This window comes from Solea solea, chromosome 16, assembly GCF_958295425.1.
Source record: "Solea solea chromosome 16, fSolSol10.1, whole genome shotgun sequence".
Taxonomy (NCBI): Eukaryota; Metazoa; Chordata; class Actinopteri; order Pleuronectiformes; family Soleidae; genus Solea; species Solea solea.
Window position 1 is genome coordinate 19763284 of NC_081149.1, and position 19388 is coordinate 19782671.

At 42.1% G+C, this 19388-nt stretch overlaps 3 protein-coding genes across 6 annotated transcripts; all 3 read left to right on the forward strand.

Moving 5' to 3' along the window:
- The first annotated feature begins 3264 nt into the window (after positions 1–3264).
- rpusd1 (RNA pseudouridine synthase domain containing 1) lies at positions 3265–6509 on the forward strand. 4 transcript variants are annotated; one of them, XM_058653679.1, is made up of 6 exons: positions 3265–3353; positions 3962–4184; positions 4274–4397; positions 4557–4659; positions 4967–5068; positions 5644–6509. In XM_058653679.1, the coding sequence occupies exons 2-6, from the start codon at positions 3997–3999 to the stop codon at positions 6057–6059; spliced, it is 933 nt and encodes a 310-aa protein (XP_058509662.1). In that variant the 5' UTR covers positions 3265–3353; positions 3962–3996; the 3' UTR covers positions 6060–6509. The 4 variants fall into 4 exon arrangements, with proteins under 4 accessions (XP_058509662.1, XP_058509665.1, XP_058509663.1 ...); XM_058653682.1 differs by having other exon boundaries at positions 3265–3348; XM_058653680.1 differs by lacking the exon at positions 3265–3353 and adding an exon at positions 3360–3523.
- Positions 6510–7379: 870 nt separating this feature from the next.
- Positions 7380–11591, forward strand: slc25a17 (solute carrier family 25 member 17). Its single transcript, XM_058654376.1, has 9 exons — positions 7380–7547; positions 7947–8007; positions 8325–8391; positions 8524–8675; positions 8883–8999; positions 9146–9294; positions 9606–9701; positions 9811–9896; positions 10643–11591. The coding sequence occupies exons 1-9, from the start codon at positions 7491–7493 to the stop codon at positions 10794–10796; spliced, it is 939 nt and encodes a 312-aa protein (XP_058510359.1). The 5' UTR covers positions 7380–7490; the 3' UTR covers positions 10797–11591.
- A 447-nt stretch (positions 11592–12038) lies between these two features.
- Positions 12039–19349, forward strand: znf598 (zinc finger protein 598). Its single transcript, XM_058654368.1, has 12 exons — positions 12039–12409; positions 13340–13452; positions 13755–13884; positions 14064–14275; positions 14373–14590; positions 14726–14825; positions 15495–15682; positions 15771–15846; positions 15950–16809; positions 17174–17342; positions 17453–17600; positions 17831–19349. Exons 1-12 carry the CDS (start codon positions 12236–12238, stop codon positions 18203–18205), a joined length of 2763 nt encoding a protein of 920 aa, XP_058510351.1. The 5' UTR covers positions 12039–12235; the 3' UTR covers positions 18206–19349.
- The last annotated feature ends 39 nt before the right edge of the window (positions 19350–19388 follow it).

Here is a 19388-nt window from a genome sequence, read left to right on the forward strand (position 1 = left end):
TCCTTGTGGCTTAAGACCACCTCCCCATTCCACTCCCTCCTCCAGTCACACTCATTGTCTGAGGTGCTGTGCGTTTCTTGGAGGAAAATAACATTTAGCTTTTTAGTCCGGATGAGCGTGAAAAGTGAAGCTCTCTTCACGTCTTCACGTGCACCGTTAATGTTTAATGATCCCAGCTTTAACTCACACATCCTTCTATAAAAGCTGCATCCAGACAAAAACACACTCAGCAAAGTAAAGAAAGAAAAAGCAAACGCACTCATTCATTCTTCTCTTTCTCTAACTGGATCCGTATTTTACTTAAAATCTTTTTTAATCTAAAAATCTCAGTGTCCATAAAAGATGGCTGACCAAGATCTCCTCTGTTTTTCATCAGAGTTCTGACCGACTGATGGAAGAGTTTTAGGTCGGGGAAGAACTCTTCCACCATCACTCCCTTCTCTCCTTTAGTGTCGGCCAGAAACTTCCTGACACGAGAGAACGAGTATTCACTACCCACCTCAGTGTCTTCTTCACCACCCAGTGTGCTTTGTGTGTCCCCCAGTGTGTCCTCTAGTGTGTCTTCCTGTGTGTCACCCACTGTGTCTTCCTGTGTGTCCTCCAATGTGTCACCCAGTGTGTCTTCCCGTGTGTTGTCCTCTGACCCCTCAGAGGACACCTGTGAATTAACTTTCGACATTTTCTTGTTTTTTTTTGGTGGTTACTTTAGTTTCAGGGTTTTTTCGTTTGATCGAACACTTCATTATTTCACCCATTGAGTCGTCAACAATGTCATCGTTATACTCCAGAGCAGCCTCTGCCACTCTGGTGACTGTCTGTCCTCTGGCTGCAGAGGACTCTGTCTGGACACTCTGTCCATCTGGGCTTTCCCCTGTCTGTATGTGTGCTGCGTCACTCTGTGCCTCCGCGTGTGTCTGAGGTGTGTGTGTGTGCGGTGTCTGTGTCTCAGGTGTGAGTGTCTGTGTGTGCGGTGTCTGTGTCTGTGGTGTGTGTGTCTGTGTGTGTGGTGTCTGTGTCTGTGGTGTGTGTGTCTGCGTCTGTGGTGTGTGTGTCTGTGGTGTGTGTGTCTGTGTTGCGCGGGGACCGTCGGCTCTGAGCGGCGGCTCCGCTGTAGCGACAGCAGCAGCAGCGTCAGGCCGGCGATCACCTGCTCTTCTCGGGCATGAGCGGACCAAGTGTCCCTCCGCCCCGCAACCAAAGCACCGGAGAGAATCTGACGTGACGTTAACTGTATAATCGTAATCATCTACCCTGAACTTCAGAGCCAGATTTAACTCGGATCTGTTGTCCTTGAGTATCATAAATACCTGTCTCCTGAAAGACATGACGTGCTTCAGGAGAGCAGATTTACAGCCCAGCGGAATCATCTTTATCGCGGACACGAGTTTCCCGTGCCGCGACAGTTCCTTCATTAGAGCCTCATTGCTCAAAAACGGCGGTGCGTTTGAAATAATAATCTTTTTTGCAGGTGTTACCAGAGGCAACACCTGCACCAGAGAGCCGCCCACCACCACGCCGCTCTCAACCAGCTCGTTCACTTTATCAGTGCTGTCCAAAAAAATGACGACAGCACTGTTCATCCTTGAGGCGGATTTTACTCTGCTGTAGCCCACGACTGCACCCACAGCCAGGCCACACGCCTCCACTGACACGCCGACATCCGGACACAGTCTTACGGCATGTCGGCGAGTCAGTTTCTCCAGCCCGGAGACTCCAGGTGCTGCCATTACCTGCCTGGCTGCAGCGCCGGCGGCAGCCACCGTCAAACACAAAAAACTTTAAAACTATAAACTATTAACAACTCAAAATCAGTGGTCACAAAAGAAAAATTAAATATCAACAAAAAACCACCAAGCAGCAAAAAGAAGATTATAGGAAAAGTCAGAAAAGTTTGAAAAAACACTCACCCTGACCACGCTCTCAGCCACGCTCACTCCCAACATTCACTCAGAGAGACAGAGAGAGAGAGAGAGAGAGAGATCCTCTCTTGTTGTGGTTCATACCCAGGTAAACATGTCAATTTTCTTTGAAATAGCACATAACAATTACAGTAACACCTTTGACCTTTGACCTCACACAGACACACACACACAAATACAGAGAGAGAGAGAGAGAGAAGATTGGAAATTCTTGATCTGCTTATCTGATTCATACCTGACTGTGTTTGTGGATTTACAGGAAGAGCCTGCTCTGCAGAGTTGGAATAATACAGTCACCACCAATGGTTAAGATATTCTATTGTGAATAATTGTGATACTTAGCTGACATTTGTAAAGAGCCATAGCAACATGCTTTGCTTTAAATGTTCTTGTTCATGTTTGTTTTATTTGCTGTGGTGTTTGGTTTCACTGTAGAAATGGAAAACAACATCAGTACAGTGAACATCAGACTCCAGTGGCTGTAAGAGGCTGCAGGGCAAAACCACAGCCTTTTTCTTGTTATTTTTCATGTTCCTCTATTCAATAGGTCACCAGTCTGAAAGGTTAAAAAATATATACAAAGGAAATACAACCTGGATTTAAAGCGTCTATGCTGTCTCTCAAAATTGTCGGGAAACCTGGTATGTTATAACTTTAATTCTCTATATGGGTTCATACAGCACCACTACTTCTAAACTGCACTATCAATATAAGGAGTAAATAGTAAATAGCAGCGCAACAGTTGTCACATGTTCACAATACTGGATGAGGTGAGGGATTTATTGACGTCACACTGAGCTGGAACAATAACCACTGACACAATCACTTGTGTCAAGACAAAGAAGAAGAAGGGGACACAAGTTAAATCTGAACGTCAAGAATATTAGATAATAAATATCTAAAAGCATCTCATTTTTCTTTCTCTTTTTAAAGGTTTATCTATTTTTTTCTTTTTAACCACTTTGCAGACACGTAAGACAACAGAAAAAACTAACAAAACAAGGAATGCAATTTAAAAATTCAAGATGTCTATGTGCACAAACACAGTCCAGGCACATATGTGTGCAGAGTTCTCAGAGTCCAATAGAAATGTCTTATTAATGCCTTGCCTTACTATGCAGCTTTTATATTAAACATACACAAATGTACATTATGGTTCTAGCAAATAATTCACTTTTATTTGGCGTTATATAATTATCTGTTTTTATTTAGTTAATTTATCTTGAGAAAAGTGTTATTTTCTTGGTTAAACCACAGTGAAATGTATTCATGTGACTCAGTAAACCTACTGCACAAAAAGCTATGTTGCTGCACATGCGGTAGTGGGCGCTGTTCCCCTCTCACATCAGTTTGTCATCATCAGCCAGGACAACGAAGAAGACGAAGCAGCTGCGCAGTCACAGTAGAGCACAGGGAACCACTCACTGTAGTAAGGTTTGTTTATGTTTGTGTTAGCATGTATTTGAGGTAAATGTGAACTTTCTGCACTTTGAAAAATATACCTGTACATTAGTCATGTCTGCTGTTAGCGTACAGCAGCTGGCAAAGACGTGACGATGCTAACAGGCTAGCGTTAGCCTGGTTGGCTCAGACCCACAGGGCAAGTACGAATTGTTATTATGATAATGTGTTTAAACTCTGCTTACAACGTCTTTGAGTACTGAGGTTTTTCTACAGCTCTGCTTATCCCTGATAGATTTAGCTATAAACATTGTACCGGTTACGATTTCAATTCCTTTTTTTCCTCTTGGCCATGGGCTGCCTGAATGTAAAGAAGAAGAAATACATAGACAGACACACACTCGAAAGTATTCAGCATTCCCGAATGCATTTTCTCTGGAAATGTTTTAATTATTAGGTGTGATTCTTTAGTTCAAAATCTAAATAAAATTTTGCTTGTGGGATTTACACTTTCATGCAGGAATCCAATATTTCCCCATCACTGTCTGGTTCAGTCAGGTTACGTTTTATGAGGGAAACCTTGTGTTTAGTCTTTCAATGGATTATATATGAATAAATACGTCTCCTCATTCTCTCCACAGGGCTGCAGGGGTTGTGTAGTCCAACACAGCACACAATGACCACAGAGCCTGCTGACGTGGAGAGCCTGCATGTGCTGTACCAGAGCGATGACTACATTGTGGTGTCCAAGCACTGGGACATCCGCATTGACAGCAAAATGTTCTACGAGAAACAGACCGTGCAGGCTCAACTTCGACACCGCTTCCCTCAGTTGGCAGACCCTAGCACTTACTATGGATTTAGGTCAGAATTATTTCTACTCACAAACTACATCAGCTTACAGACTGATGCTCATAGAGAGTAAACATAATTTTCCCTTCTCTTTCCTCCAGGTTCTGTCATCAGTTGGATTTCTCCACCAGTGGGGCTCTTTGTGTGGCTCTCAATAAGGCAGCTGCCGGCCGGGCCTACCGTTGTTTCAAGGACCGCACTGTCACCAAACTTTACCTCGCCCTGGTATGAAACACGGACACTGTGACACACACAAACCTTACATACAAATGCTACCATGTATCGGTTTGCCTGCAAAGCTGCATAATGAATATTTTTCTCATCCTTGTGTGGTAATATATAAGATCTGCAGATAAAATTAGTTTCACATTTTTGCTTCTTTAGATCCGTGGCTGGGTGGAAAACCAGACACAAACTCTGGACTTCTCGATCGGCAAGAACTCCTCAGAAGGAAAAACACATATGATGTGTGTTAAAGGAACAGAAGGTATGCAAAACAGCAGATCTTAGTACATTTGACATAAGTCAGACTCCCATTATGCCATTCTTTGAAAATTTTTATGATTTATTTTACATTTAATTGTGACTACTGGACTCAGTATTTTGGTCTCCACATTTTAGTTTATTCTGTTTTTACCCCACAGTAAATAAAATGTAGTTATTTATCCTATTTATCTCACACAACCAGGCTGTCACAGACCCCCCTAATCTACATCTGTGTGTGTCAGTCAAATGGAAATTTGCATTTCATTTTTTCATTGCTTATTCGCATTCCTTCTTTTTCCTCTCGCCAGGCTGTGAAAACCCTAAGTCTTGTCAAACTGAGCTGACGGTGTTGGAGTATGGGCTTTATGATGGAGATCTTGTCACCAAGGTGCTACTGCAGCCACTCACAGGTAATTATTTTCCTGTGATCATGGACATTCAGGATTTCTCAGCTGTGTGGCCTGTTGATTCATTTAGAAGCAAACTGTATAAAGCATGTGCTCAATAAAGTGCTGGATAATAAATCACACATAACTGTCACATAAATGTTTCACTGTTTCCAAAAATAAGTTTAAAATCACATTTAACTGTTTTATTAAACTTATGATAATTTATTTATTATTTTATTGAGATTATTATCATCTAATGTGAATTTGTTTTTTTATCGTGATATCGTATTTGACCATATTGTTCAGCCTCACTTACACAGTTTTTAGTTATTTCAGTTTGATAATTTAAAACCAATGGAATATTAAAACTTGAATGACAAGTAAAATGTAAATATTTCCTGTACCGGGCTCCTTTTATCGTGTTTTGGGTCAATAATCCCACCAGTGAACCTTCTCTCTCCTTACACTACTAGATATATTGTATACTGGAGATTAAGTACTCATATTTTTCCATGCATGTGTCAAGACAATGCTCCATCACATTTTTGAAAACTGTTCCTCCCTCCTTGACTCTGCACCTGTACTTTTTCCCTCAGGTCGAACTCATCAGTTAAGGGTCCACTGCAGTGCAATCGGCCATACCATTGTTGGAGACTTCACTTACAGCTCAGGAACGGACGACTCCCCGTACCGCATGATGCTGCATGCCCACCTCCTCCACATTCCCTTGGATCCTCAGCCCTTGTTTGTCTCAGCTGGAGACCCCTTTCTCTCCACAGTGGATCCCAAGTGGATCCCGCAGCGCTCATTACGATCTGTGACAGCCACTGTGGAGGCGCTGCTGGAGCGCAGGGTGGAGGAAGACAGGAAGATTAAAGAGGAGGCAAAAGAGAAAAGCAGAAGAGTGGAGGAGGAAAGGATGAAACTAAGGAATAAACAGAGGACTGAGGAGGAAAGCGATGAGCACATGAGGCTGTGTCAAGAGTGGCTGAATGAACGGGCTGGAGACTGATGGAATCATTTTATATCTTAATTTATTTTAGCTGTTTACTTATGGGCCACACGGCAGCTAGCATTGTTGCCTCACAGCAAGAAGGTCGCTGGTTTGAATCCCAGTTTGACTGAGGGCCTTTCTGTCCTTCTTTGCATGTTCTGCAGACTGCAAATATGTTTGCATGCAGACAGTACAATGCTGACACTTAGTGAATCGTAGACTACAATGCAAGTCATTAGGTGTGATGCAATTTGGCAACGCTGTTATTACGTGCCGTGTCACGCGGTAATCATTCGGTTTGTGTGTAGAGAAAAATCCAAAGAAGAGGAGGCAGATCCCACACATTCATTATACCTCCACATGCTGGCATTGTTTTTATGTTTTGACTACATTGTATTTGACTGTCGAACTAATGTATGTCTTTTCAAAATGGTGGTCAGATAATTTTACATTAAAAGTTCAAAGTTATGAGATACATGCGTTTTCTAAAGTCTACGTACATACCGTTTATATTTGAAAATCTTCAGTATCCAGACAGGAGAAGCTGTCTAACTGTGGGAAAAAGCAGCAGACGTGTTAAGATATTATAGACTTTTGCAGCTGTAGATTTCATTAGTTGGGCCTTTTGTTAAGAGGCCAGCACCAATGTTTACCTTCTGCCCCACCTGGCAGCCATGTTATCAGTGACAGTGTCCCGGGCTGGTCCGTGAAAATGGGCAGTACACATTTCCGTGTTGTTATTCTGTGTTGATAATGTGTCAGTGCCTCATGCCTCCACGCTTCAAAAACGTTGAACTAACTGATATCTTGCTCTGTAATACAGAGTGACGCATTGAGCTGTTACCTCCTGTGCTGCTCAACACAGTTTTTCCTGTTTTAAGCCTCACCCATAAACCAATCATCACTGTGTACAGTATCAAAAAACTCCTCCAACCATAATCAGCACACTCTACAAATGCTCTCAATAATCTTTGGGTTGTCTGTCTTTGAGATTCAAAGTATTTAGGACAATGTTAGTCAGTCGCAGCAAGTTTGTTCCCATACAAAGTCAGCTGGGATTGACTGCTTCACGTGTAGTGTTTTGGAAGTCCTTACATTCAGTAAAGTGTTGTTTCCAACAAGGAAATTTCGTTCACATTAATGATATATGATCATTTAGAAAAACAACATGAGGCTTCACAGTTAGAATTAATTGCAATTACTTTTGGGTGCATTTTGAGATTATAATTTTGTATTATTTATTGGTCATGTTTTAAATGTCTGTTACCTCACTGTTGTTCACCATTTTTGAGTGAATGAAAATAACTACATTACCCACAATCCCTTCCTCGGCTAACCGACTCTGCTGCGACAGTGGTTTAGCGAAGTGAAGGCTAAACCACAGAAACCGCTAACAGAGTTGAGCTACGTGCAGTTGGACTGGTGAACGTAGAGCAGAACCTGGTGAAAATGGGCTCCGAGGTGTTCTCGTATGAGAGTTTGGTTCATGCTGTGTCTGGAGCTGTGGTAAGCTAACGTTCACTTTCACTTCTCGTTATACGTAGGTGTTCCACATAGAACTCAATTCCAAAATGTGTCGTTTGCTAATGATTAACACCTTGTAGAGCGAGTTACCTCACGGAATAGCGCAACAGCTGTGAAACTTGACTTTCATTTCAAACTTGTCTTCGATTCGGCAATAGCAGGGATTATATAAGAGCTGCTCAATATTATGAAAACAATGTTGTTAAACACTTCTGGCTATATGACCAAAGATAAATCAGCAGATCACTATTAGTATGTATAACGTATTTTGTGCTACATGTACTTGAATCACTTTAAATCATTACATTTTGTCATGACATTTGACCATAATGGAAGAAACAACATGTACACATTTCTACTACTGACTGCAGTTTGTTTTAGGGGAGTGTGACTGCAATGACAGTGTTCTTCCCCCTTGATTCTGCCAGACTACGGCTTCAAGGTAAGCAGTTGCAGAAATGTGGTCATATTTAAAAAAATGATGGTTATCAACATCCTTCCTTCCATCTTCTACCACTTTATCCTCCACATGAGGGCCCCAGGGGCTGTGCCAATCTCAGCTGACATAGGGTGAAAGGTGGGGTACAGACTGGACCAATCACCAGTCCATCACAGGGTCACATATAGAGACAAACAACCATCCACTCTCACACTCACACCTACAATTTAGAGTGACCAATTTACCTTATCCCCATAATACATATTTTTGGACTGTGTGAGGATTATCAACATATTTACTTGTCTTCTGTTTTGGTTTAGTGGATGAAAATCGGAAGGCCAGGTCAACTCCAGCCATTCTGGCAGAAATTATCGAGGAAGAAGGACTGTGAGTGAAAGTAATAGTTGTACACTTCCAACATGTCCACCTGAACTGAGAAAGAGCCAAATAAATGATGTCCAGGATGCACAATGTAAAGTTGTATTCCTTTGTTTCCTGCCCACCTTTCTCCCTCCGTAGTCTAGCTCCTTACAGAGGTTGGTTCCCCGTCATCTGTAGCCTGTGCTGCTCCAACTTTGTCTACTTCTACTGCTTCCACAGCCTAAAGGCGAGTTGGCTGAAGGGAAAACAGTCAGTACCCAGTACTGACTTAATCATAGGCATCGCTGCAGGTGAGCTGGTCATTGCAGGTACAAGAAAAACAACTTTATAAATCAAAACAGGAATCAGATCAAATCGCAGTCACAGCCACTCCTGCACATTTCAATGTCAAGACAAAAGACTATTGTTCAATAACATTGCCAGGCTCCAAGAGATGATACAGGTTTTATGAATGTTTACACTAACCACAGATATTTTTTGGGTTTGTCGCTCTCTAGGTATTGTGAATGTTCTAGTTACCACACCGTTGTGGGTGGTGAACACCAGACTGAAGCTTCAGGGTTCCAAGTTTCGCAATGCAGCGATCCACACAACCAACTACTCTGGCATTCGGGGTAAATGGCCATTGTTTGATTATGCTCATACCTGTTTAATAGTCCTTTCTTCACTAAATACTGTACAGGGGATTCAGTACTGTATTTGGATTTTCTCAACTTGTGTCTTTTCCTGTAGCTCCTAATGTACTCTTGTGGACATGCAGATGCTTTTGTGCAGATACTACGTGATGAGGGTGTGGGAGCTCTGTGGAATGGGACCGTCCCGTCCCTGCTGCTGGTGCTGAACCCTGCCATCCAGTTCATGATTTATGAGGGTCTGAAGAGGCAGCTGAGAAGAGGAGTTCCCAGGGAGGTGAGTGAGAAACAGGGGAGGCCGGGGGATACAGATGGTAAAAGGAAAAAAACAGTATATTAATATTATAATTATGAATGATATTTAATTAATATTAAAGTCCTGTTTAATACACAAAAAATATTCAGATTCATTACTAAACCCTTTACTGCAAGACTAGTATTTAAACCCCTCACGATCTGACCATTGTCTGACCATTTAGTCCTCAGACATTGAAGGTAACACTGGTCATCTTTCTGCATTAGCTTTAGATTTGTGACAAACAAAAATGCATAAATAAATATTTCTTTTCTTTTTTTTTTCCTCCCAAGTTGTCATCTGCTGAAGTCTTCATCATTGGTGCTGTGGCTAAAGCAGTGGCAACCACTGTAACATATCCATTGCAGACCATACAGTCAATTCTCAGGGTATGTTGTATGTGAATTACTGTATATGCCTGTGTACAAATGTATGCTGTATATGCTGTAGTATAATATATAATATATATTTTTTTTATTTTTTTTTTAATTACCAAAGTTTGGACAATCCAACATACCAAGAGACGAGTCAAAATTACTGTCAAGTCTAAAGACTATCAGGCGTCTACTTGCCAGTAGACTGAGGTGGGTACACACACATTCTCACACAAGTATCAAGTAATTTTTATTTACATGGCTCACAAACGCAGATGCCTCAAAGGGCTTTACAGTCTGTGCAGCATGTGACCTAGAGTGAGGAAAAGCTCCTCAAAAACCCTTGTAGAGGGGAAAAAAGTGGGGAAACTTCAGGAAGAGCCACAGAGGAAACAAGTTCAGGAGATCATATGAAACATCAAATTTACAAAGAGGGGAATCATAAGTCGATTGAAGATGGGAGAGGGGCCCTCTGGGCCAGCTCCACTAGCATGTGGTCATATGAGATGCATTAAATGCCAGATTTGTATCAGTTGTGCTTAAAAAACTGTCCACTTGTGATCAGATCTCTCAGGACAGATGTGAATACCAGGTCTGAACAGGGCTTATATGATCTGTATGTAGTCTATAATGCAGTGCTGAAGCACACAATTGACTTGGACCACATGTTACAGTTGAAAAAGAAGATATTTGTTACCAGCAGCCCAAATCTGATTTTCACTTATCCACAGCGGAATTGTTTTGCTTATTTGTAACCTTGGCAAGAAAAATACAACCCTTCATTTACAGACATTTATCCATAGCTGTAAAACTGATGGGTTGCTAAGATCAGGTTTGCTCTTAATGTCAATTACAATTACATATAATCTTATCTACATCATTGCTATCTCCATCATGTGGAATACATCTTGTTGTTACAGTGAGCCTGTCTTTTGATGCCTGATATTCTTTTGCAGGATGTATGGCGTACTGGGTCTGTTTAAAGGGCTGGAGGCCAAGCTGCTGCAGACGGTACTGACTGCAGCCCTCATGTTTCTTCTTTACGAGAAGATTGTCAGCTGTACCTTCAGTGTCATGGGACTGAGCAACAACTACAACAAGAAACGCTAGCAAGAGACTTAACAGCCATGGACACTATGGACTGTATTTAAGCACTGAGGAACTGCATAAGTCATTACTTATACGCGGTACGTCATGAAACGTACATCCTGGAAATGAACACTGGTCATTGTCATCGTAATAGGATTTACTAAACAGACTGTTCCGGTTCAGTGTTCAAGTATTCACATTTGTCTTCCTGGGACCTGTTTTTTTTTCACATTTAGCTATGTTTAGGTGTGTTTATATTCACGTCACATTGTGTGTATGAATGCAGTCTTTCTGGTCACCATTCCTTTTGTCCACTCTAAATTATAATCTAATCAGATATAGTAGTGCAGACAATTAAAGTTAATGATTTTATGACAGTGGTGAGTGGATCACATCAGAAGCTGTGACCTAATCTGTTTCACAGAGAAAGCACTAATAATACTTGTATTACTGTAGAAATGCTGTATACATCAAACCATCTTCAGAATTACTAAACTTTAAGTGTAATCCAAATTTATGGCTGCAGCATTTCAAAAAAAATGCTGGCTTTTGATCAATATTTAGTAAATATTAATATTGAACAATGTGGCTGGTAATATAATCTATGTAAATATATTACCAGCCACATTGTTCAAATCCAATTCATTGAAGGTTCCCATTCTTAACTACATGTGTCTTGAATTGGAACATGCCTGTTCTCAAGTGTCACACGTGTACAAAAACCTTTTTCCACTTGTTATTGGGCTGGGAGATAAGTATGGAAAGATGTACCTTTTATTGATTGAATAAATTCAGGGATGGAGCTATCATTGAGAATCTGTGAGTGACAAAAAAATAATGAAAAAAAACCCATTTATATTTATTTAATTTTTTAAAATCACAATGTTGTAATGTAACTCAAGGTTACTTTGCTTAGTAATATTAGTACTGGTTTATAAATTGTAATCACTTCCACTAGTCTTGCACTAAGCTACTGCCACTGAATGAGACATAGGAAACAAAGTTTCTCAAGATAAAGTATTAATACAATAAAGCGAAATTCTAGTCAAACAGACAACTTGGCACATTAAACTACTACTACAACTGCATTGAAGGTTTAGGAGAAAATGTGGCCAGTTTACCGCAAACTTGATATTGTGTTGTAAAAACGCACCATATTTCCCCACGAACCTTACAGTAAATACACACACGTATGTATTCCTGAACAGTTTCTCATTTCCTCTATGTTACATAGTACCAGCGCGCACACGTGGAGCAACGACATCCTGCGGCCCTGCAAAAACAAACACAAGTGTGTCAGCCAGGTTCTCGGCCCATCCCTATGCTTTACGGATCGTGGAGCTACTTTACGTGACGCGCCGGCGCTCCTGACTTTGATTATACGTAAGCGTCCGAACGGCGGTGTCTCTTCTCCGTAATAATACACAGTTAGAGGTCCATTTGTGCTTTTATTCGCCAACATGAATTCCACACACTCTAAGGAGACCGAGAAGCACTGCGTCCTGTGCTGCCAAGACGTCGACATCTTCGCCTTTGGGAAATGCGACCACCCGGTTTGTTACCGCTGCTCCACGAAGATGCGGGTGCTGTGCGAGCAGAAGTACTGCGCCGTCTGCCGGGTGGAGCTCGACAAGGTACGGGCGGCTCAGCTACTGGAACTTGGGGATAGCTCCCGGTTTTGCTAACTAGGCCCTACCTCTTATTTCGCTCGATTATAGAGGAACAATCGGCGAGACTGAAATCATACTGTCTAACCTGGTGTCTAAATAAATTATATTATTGATGAAAAGCAGAAATCATTGTCTGTCAGTTGTCCAACACCACTGTTCCCTCGCTGTCATTAGCTTAGCTAATACAGCGAACGCGAACATAGTAAGTCAGGTGTGTGATAGGTTAGCTTGTTAGCTTGCCATATCTGAGAGCAGGTCGCCCTCTTACAATGTGGCCTTTGTGACAAGTTGTCAGTCTGGTAGTTAAACCACTCTGTTGATTGTGTTTTTAATTAACGAGTCAAGTTGTTCAGTAATGAATATATATAACAGCTAATTTGTGTGTGGTTCAGTGTTCTGTGGCCACAAATGCTGCTTCTTTTTAAAACAAATGAGACTTAAAAGTAAATGTGTAAAAAAGCAGTGCTGTCATTTTCCTTTAGCTAAATTGACTTTTAGTCAATTTGTCAAATCTCTTGGACAGCGTCACAGCCGGCTAGTCGAGCGGTACCACTCCCTTTTGAAAGTGAATGAAGCTGTTTTCGGTTTGTGAAAATAGAAACTGAGCTTTATTGTTTTACATGTTAAAGTGCTTTATTAAGCAGAGTATACTCGAAAGTGTTGATAACAGTTCTCCCAGGCTAGGTGTTGTGTAGTGACCGCTTTCCCATAATTCCACTGGGGTATCTAACACATTATGTAATGCTGTTGAGACAGCTCACCAGTCCAACCCTAACCCTATGACATAAGTTGGCTCGGAAGTCACTGTGTCATCAGTGCACTGCAGTCGTTTATTTACTGTTCCTTCAAGATGTTTCTTGCTTATGTTTTCACTGACTGTTCTGTTGTTCTCAGGTGGTGTTTGTGAAAAAAGTGGAGGCCTTCTCATCTCTGCCCTACCAGCACTTTGCATGTGAGAAGAAGCACAACATTTATTTCGGTGATGAGAGGATTAACGCTCAGTACAGGTACGTCCATTGTTAATGAATATGTTGCCCATAGATTGGAAATAAGTACGATTCTCAGACTAATTTCTCACTCAGCTGAAGTTATCAGTTAAAGGCCAGTGGCATATGACTGTAAGTTCTTAATATGGCTGTATCACTATTAAAAAACTGAATCTAATTTCATTTTTGATCATATGTCAGTTCTGATACTCTCCTTCTTCGTTAAAATAAAAATGTTGTTAGTCTCACAAGTCTCAAAATGTCAATGATTGACACTTTATTTGGTTTGATTTATCTTCTGATCACATGTTGTGTTCCAACAGGCATCTGCTGTTGGCAGAGTGCGTCCGCTGCCCAGAACCAAAGGTCTTCTCCAGGTTCGAGGAGCTGGAGCAGCACATGAGGAAGCAGCATGAGCTCTTCTGTTGCAAGCTCTGCTCAAAGCATCTCAAAGTAAATAACATTCCACATCCACCATAAATTTAAATACACATGGTGGGAACTACTAATTAACAAACAAAAACAAATTATGTCTCTAAAGCTTAGAAACATTTCTATCTGTAACTACAGTGTTTTGATGATTGATTAAAAATTTATTTTTTCCTTGTTTTAAAATGTTCTTCTCCTGCCAGATCTTCACCCATGAAAGAAAGTGGTACAACCGTAAGGAATTAGCACGTCACAGAGCACATGGAGACCCGGACGACACAAGTCACAGAGGACACCCGCTCTGCAAGTTCTGCGATGACCGATACCTTGATAATGATGAGCTGCTGAAACACTTGCGCAGGGACCACTACTTCTGCCACTTCTGTGACGCAGATGGTTCTCAGGAATATTACAGGTGTGTGTCATAACCCAATTTGTTCATGAGCCATTCACTGAAAGCAGGAAAAATTAAGCTGGTTGTTAATCTGGTATTTCGACCCTGCTGTCAACAGTGACTATCAGTACTTAAGTGAGCACTTCAGAGAGAGTCACTACCTATGTGAGGAAGGCCGCTGTGCCACAGAACAGTTCACCCATGCATTCCGCACTGAGATCGACTACAAGGCCCACAAAGCTGGAGCGCACAGCAAGAACCGGGCAGAGGCTCGGCAGAACCGCCACATTGACCTGCAGTTCACCTATGCCCCAAGGCAACAGAGGAGAAATGAAGGTCAGTGAGGATATTGTTTGATTTTATGAGACTTGGCTATTCACAATACTTGGTGTTTCCTTAGGTTTACTGTTAATACAACTGTAGTATGGAAGCAGTGAATGTGAATACAACCAAGATGCACATGTCCTTTAGGTATGGTAACCGGTGAGGATTATGAAGATACACGTCACAATCGAGGAGGAAGAGGACGGCCTCATGGTGGAGGGGGGCAGAAAAGCTGGAGATATTCACGGTGAGTCCAAAATCTGGTGTCATTTTTGTATTGATCATGGAAAATGTGTTTGACATTGGCCCCCTTTTACACCCAGCTTTAAAATGCATTTTCTGTGATAGGATAGCACCTGATCACTTGTAAGTACAGGTGTAAATACACCCGATTGTTATTCGATCCAAACCACTTTGAGAGGAGGTCGGAGAACAGACGTGTAAATGCAACAAGTCTTTGATTTGCTTCCGATCCACCCACAACAACTACGTGAGCAGAAATAAGTTTGTGTCTCTGAGGACAGCTAACATGAAAGCAGTGACAAAACTGCACAGTGTCCTCTGTTTTCGTCAGTTTTCCGCTTATCAAAGACGACGTCTTCCCCTGCTTCGCAAAGCAAAGAGAAAGGTGTGCATGACTGTGATCTGATGGCAATTGGATCTTGATTTGGACACCGGAGATGCATGTTAATACCAGCTGCAAGTGCATGTGGTGAAGCGCGATCCAATCCCAATCTGATCACAGGAAACACATTCTAATGTTACTTAGGGGTGTGTGTCACTTTCATGAATGAGCAGATACTGCTTTGGAGAGTGATTTGTCATTTCATCCTTAAACATACCAGAAGCTGCTGCAATCTATTTTCATCCATGGTGTAGTTTACGACTTAATATGAGTGTGTGCTTGTCAATGCAGAGAGGAAGAAGACAGACAAATGGAAGCTGCTATGAGGGCGTCAATGGCAGTGTGCAGACAGGAGGAGAGAGGAGCGGTGCAGGAGAGGAACACTCCCAAACACTGCAATGAGGAGAGGATGGAGAGAACAGAACTAGAGGAGTCCAGACACAGGACCGCACATATCAAACCAACAAACAAGCCGCCAGGTATAATATGTTTTAAATGCACAATGGGTGTAAACATCTGTGGTAGTTTTTCTGACGTCTCTCACAGACACCCATTGTCTTTTGACAGTTCGAACAATGAAAAGTGCTAATCCAGGAGAAGAAGATGAATTCCCAGTTTTGGGAGCCACAGCTGCAACATCAGGGTAATGTTTTTTTTCACAAAATAGAAAGTGTAAGTCTCATTGAAAATTTCACTGTGTTGTTGAAATGTTAAATTTCTCCTGTTCGTCTTTTGTCTCCCTCTAGTGTAAAGTTAGCTCCTGCAGTAGCTCCAGTAACCCGTGCAGCTTTGAAGGAGGATGACTTCCCCAGCCTGTCAACTGTCGCTGTTTCATCCCCCATGACCCCAGCTTACTCTGCCCAACCAAGAAAGACTTCCTCTTTCCAAGAGGAGGATTTCCCTGCTCTTGTGTCTAAAGTCCGTCCCCCAAAACATGCAGCTGGCACTAAATCTGCTTGGTCCAACAATGCTGCTAAACCCATCAATCATCCTCCTCCTTCCTCCAGACCTCATCCTCCCCTTTCATCTTTGTCCTCTGGCCCGCAGCTCCTCTCTTCCTCTTCCTCTTCCGTCTCACGTAAGAAAAAGAAAGTAGGGGAGAATGGGAAGGCAGCGGCTACCAGGTCTCCTCCTTCCTCAGATGACGACAGCAGGGGGATAACGCGTCCGGTGCCCACCATGTTAGATATCTCGTCTCTGCTCACAGTGAAAGGAGGCAACAGCAAACCCTCCGTCATGACCTCAAGCTCATCAAACCCAACTCCCAACACAGATGTCTCTACCTCCAAAGCCAGCAAGAAGAAAAAACAGCAAAAGAACACGGTGCCTCCATCTGCGTCTGTGTCTTCAACCATGACGACACCTGTAAATACAGTCTCAGTGGTGAAAACTGCACAGAAGGAGAACGTCCCCGAGAAAAACTGCAGCAAACCTCTCTCCAGTGCTGTGGCGGCGGCACTGACAATGGGATTAGCTAATGGACGCCCTGAGAAATCACCAACCATCGGCAAGAAGGCAGCTGCAGTCACTTCTCGTCCGAACACAGACCCACACCTGGAACAAGAGGAAGAGTTTCCTGCTCTCACAACCAAGAAACCACCACCAGGTAATATCCTTTTTGATGCAAGTGTGCTGTTCGTCTTAGAATTAAAGGTACGGTGTGTACAATTTAGCAACATTTATTGGTGAAGTTGCGTGTTGCACCTCACCCTTCCCTTCTTATGCATTATGTATCTTATGTATTTATTTTTCTTAGTGGAGTTCAGCACATTAGAATACGTCAGATTTTACAATTTTGTGGTATGACATTGAATGTCTGGTGTTAATCACAAAACTGTCAATTCCGCTTGAAATACCTGACATTTTATTTGCCAAAGTCTGGCACTCTGGTTGTGTCTTGGTGTGCAACAATTGATTTTTACCACTAGGAGGTGATGGAAGCTGAAGCTCACATTGTGTTTATCTGTCAGGCTTCAAGACCTCCTTCCCATTGAAGGCTTCAGCTCCTGCCTCATCCTCCTCAGCGCCCCCTCCTCCACCTGGTCTGGGACTCTCAGCCCCTAAGCCTCCCCCTGGCTTCACTGGGATCCCCCTCAACAGCAACAGCAAAGTGGTTGAGCCTGCTCCTTCAGTCAACCCGTAAATGGCTGCCTTGTTTGCCAAGTTTTTGTCAAAAGCCCCCTGTTGGCCCTCATTGGTATGAGTTATTTTTTTAATCTAAGTTTTGTTTTTTTTCTTCTCCCCATTAGGCCTCCCAAAATATCAAGTGGTGGTTACTTGGTACCAGAGAACTTCCACCAGAGAAACCTGGACCTGATCCAGTCCATTAAAAATTACCTCCACAATGATGAGTCAAAGTTCAACCAGTTCAAAAACTATTCTGCTCAGTTCAGACAAGTAAGTTATAATACTTTTTAACTCACCATGCTATTAATTGCTCATTTTCTTCTTGCAACAGTGTACTGTCTTAGTCGTACATTAAAAGAAACATGATTTCTTGGGAATTTTAGAGATGGACTGACGGCTATCCACTGCAGTTGACTTGTATCAATAAAACTATCAGTTATTAAATGTTTCATCCAAAGTGAATAATTAGATGAATGGCTTTAAACTGCTTTTGTTCCCAGGGCGTAATATCAGCAGCTCAGTATCACCGCAGCTGTAAGGACCTGCTCGGCGAGGACTTTAACCGCATCTTCAACGAACTGCTCGTGCTGTTGCCGGACACTGGGAGGCAGCAGGAGCTGCTGAGGGCCCACGGAGACTGCAAGGCCCTGGAGAAACAGTCGGGCGCCGGAGGAGGGAAGAAAAACAAGAACAAGAAGAGTGCGTGGCAGACGCCCACCACTGTCGCCAACGTCGCCGCAGAGCTGGAATGTCAGGTTTGCCCCACTTGCAGACAGGTGCTGGCTCCCAAAGACTTCAACTCCCACAAGACCCTGCACATTGGGGAGAGGGAGGAGTTCCCTTCCTTGCAGTCAATTAGCCGAATCATTAGCTAGCCCCTCCTCTGCTACAGCTGCTATTTTGGGGGCATAGTTTCAGTTTCTCCTGCAGCTCTGTCAAAGCCCTGCAAAAACCCAGTATGGAACACAACCTGTTTACTGTGTGACCATGTTTCAGAGAAGTTTAGAACCTATATCTCATATTGAAGGTGAAATTAAAATGGTTCATGTTTTTTTTTTTTTGTAGTTTCAGGTAAGGACATCGATAGTTCTGTGTGAATGGTTTCACAGGTTAGAATTACAGGGTTGCGCCAGCTCCAGTTTTCTGTCAAATCACGCGGATTGTGGACGTATCCAGCTGGCACTGGCACTGTCTAATCTAGAACTATTGATTTATTTAATGAAAGCAGAGGGACAAGTTGAAACTTTACTTGAAGAACGTCTTGCTCTGTAATTCAAAATTACAATGACTTACATTTTGTACTAAGCTTTGTGCTTTCACAGCAAGAAGAATACTGATGTTCTGTCGACATCAGACTTGATAAGTTATGTATAATTCCCTAGACGGGCTGCTTAAATAACAAAATAAACACACAAGTTCAGTTCAACATTTTAGCTCCTTATTTATTTTAAGTGCAGCTGTTTAAACTTTTTTCAAATGTCTGTTGCTTCATATGGAATGATAAACTACGATCAATTAGGACAACGTTAAAGTTCTTTCTGCCTACTCTTCATTTGTTCACTCACCAGTAGATCTGGTTGATCATTTGACTGAACTGGTGACTTAAGGAAGTGGTGGTGCACAAGTTTTGAAATGGAAACTAAAGTCCTAAACAAACTTGCCTACTTTCCCTCGTTTTTCAAATACTGTGGTGTACCTACCTTAAAGCAGTGATTGGTAAAATGGGATGGTGACCATTGTAGTGAGATAAAGCAGACTTAAAGGCTCCCATTTTGCTGGATTCCCTTTTCTTTTTTCCCCCCAAAAAAGTTTTTGGTTCATGGCAAGTTATGGATGTGACATAAACAAAGTCTTCAATACCAGTTTTGAATTAGGGCTGTCAAATTATTATTTTCTTGTGATTTAATTGCAGAAGTTCAATGGTTAATTGCATACTTGTCACGTTTTAAGATTGTATTCATTTGCTACTCGCACAGTTTTAAGTTCATGTAACAATTAAAAGCAATCTGTGCATCTCGACTGTGAATCCAATGAATGTGAAGAAAGTTACTTTATAAA

Coding starts and splice junctions, on each gene's coding strand:
- slc25a17 (XM_058654376.1), top strand. CDS start 7,491: ATGGGCTCCGAGGTGTTCTCGTATGAGAGTTTGGTTCATGCTGTGTCT. Junction 8,392..8,523: donor ATTATCGAGGAAGAAGGACT/GTGAGTGAAAGT, acceptor CTCCCTCCGTAG/TCTAGCTCCTTACAGAGGTT. Junction 9,000..9,145: donor CAACTACTCTGGCATTCGGG/GTAAATGGCCAT, acceptor GTGGACATGCAG/ATGCTTTTGTGCAGATACTA.
- rpusd1 (XM_058653679.1), top strand. CDS start 3,997: ATGACCACAGAGCCTGCTGACGTGGAGAGCCTGCATGTGCTGTACCAG. Junction 4,185..4,273: donor AGCACTTACTATGGATTTAG/GTCAGAATTATT, acceptor TCTTTCCTCCAG/GTTCTGTCATCAGTTGGATT. Junction 4,660..4,966: donor GTGTGTTAAAGGAACAGAAG/GTATGCAAAACA, acceptor TCCTCTCGCCAG/GCTGTGAAAACCCTAAGTCT.
- znf598 (XM_058654368.1), top strand. CDS start 12,236: ATGAATTCCACACACTCTAAGGAGACCGAGAAGCACTGCGTCCTGTGC. Junction 12,410..13,339: donor GCCGGGTGGAGCTCGACAAG/GTACGGGCGGCT, acceptor TGTTGTTCTCAG/GTGGTGTTTGTGAAAAAAGT. Junction 14,826..15,494: donor AAAAGCTGGAGATATTCACG/GTGAGTCCAAAA, acceptor TTGTCAATGCAG/AGAGGAAGAAGACAGACAAA.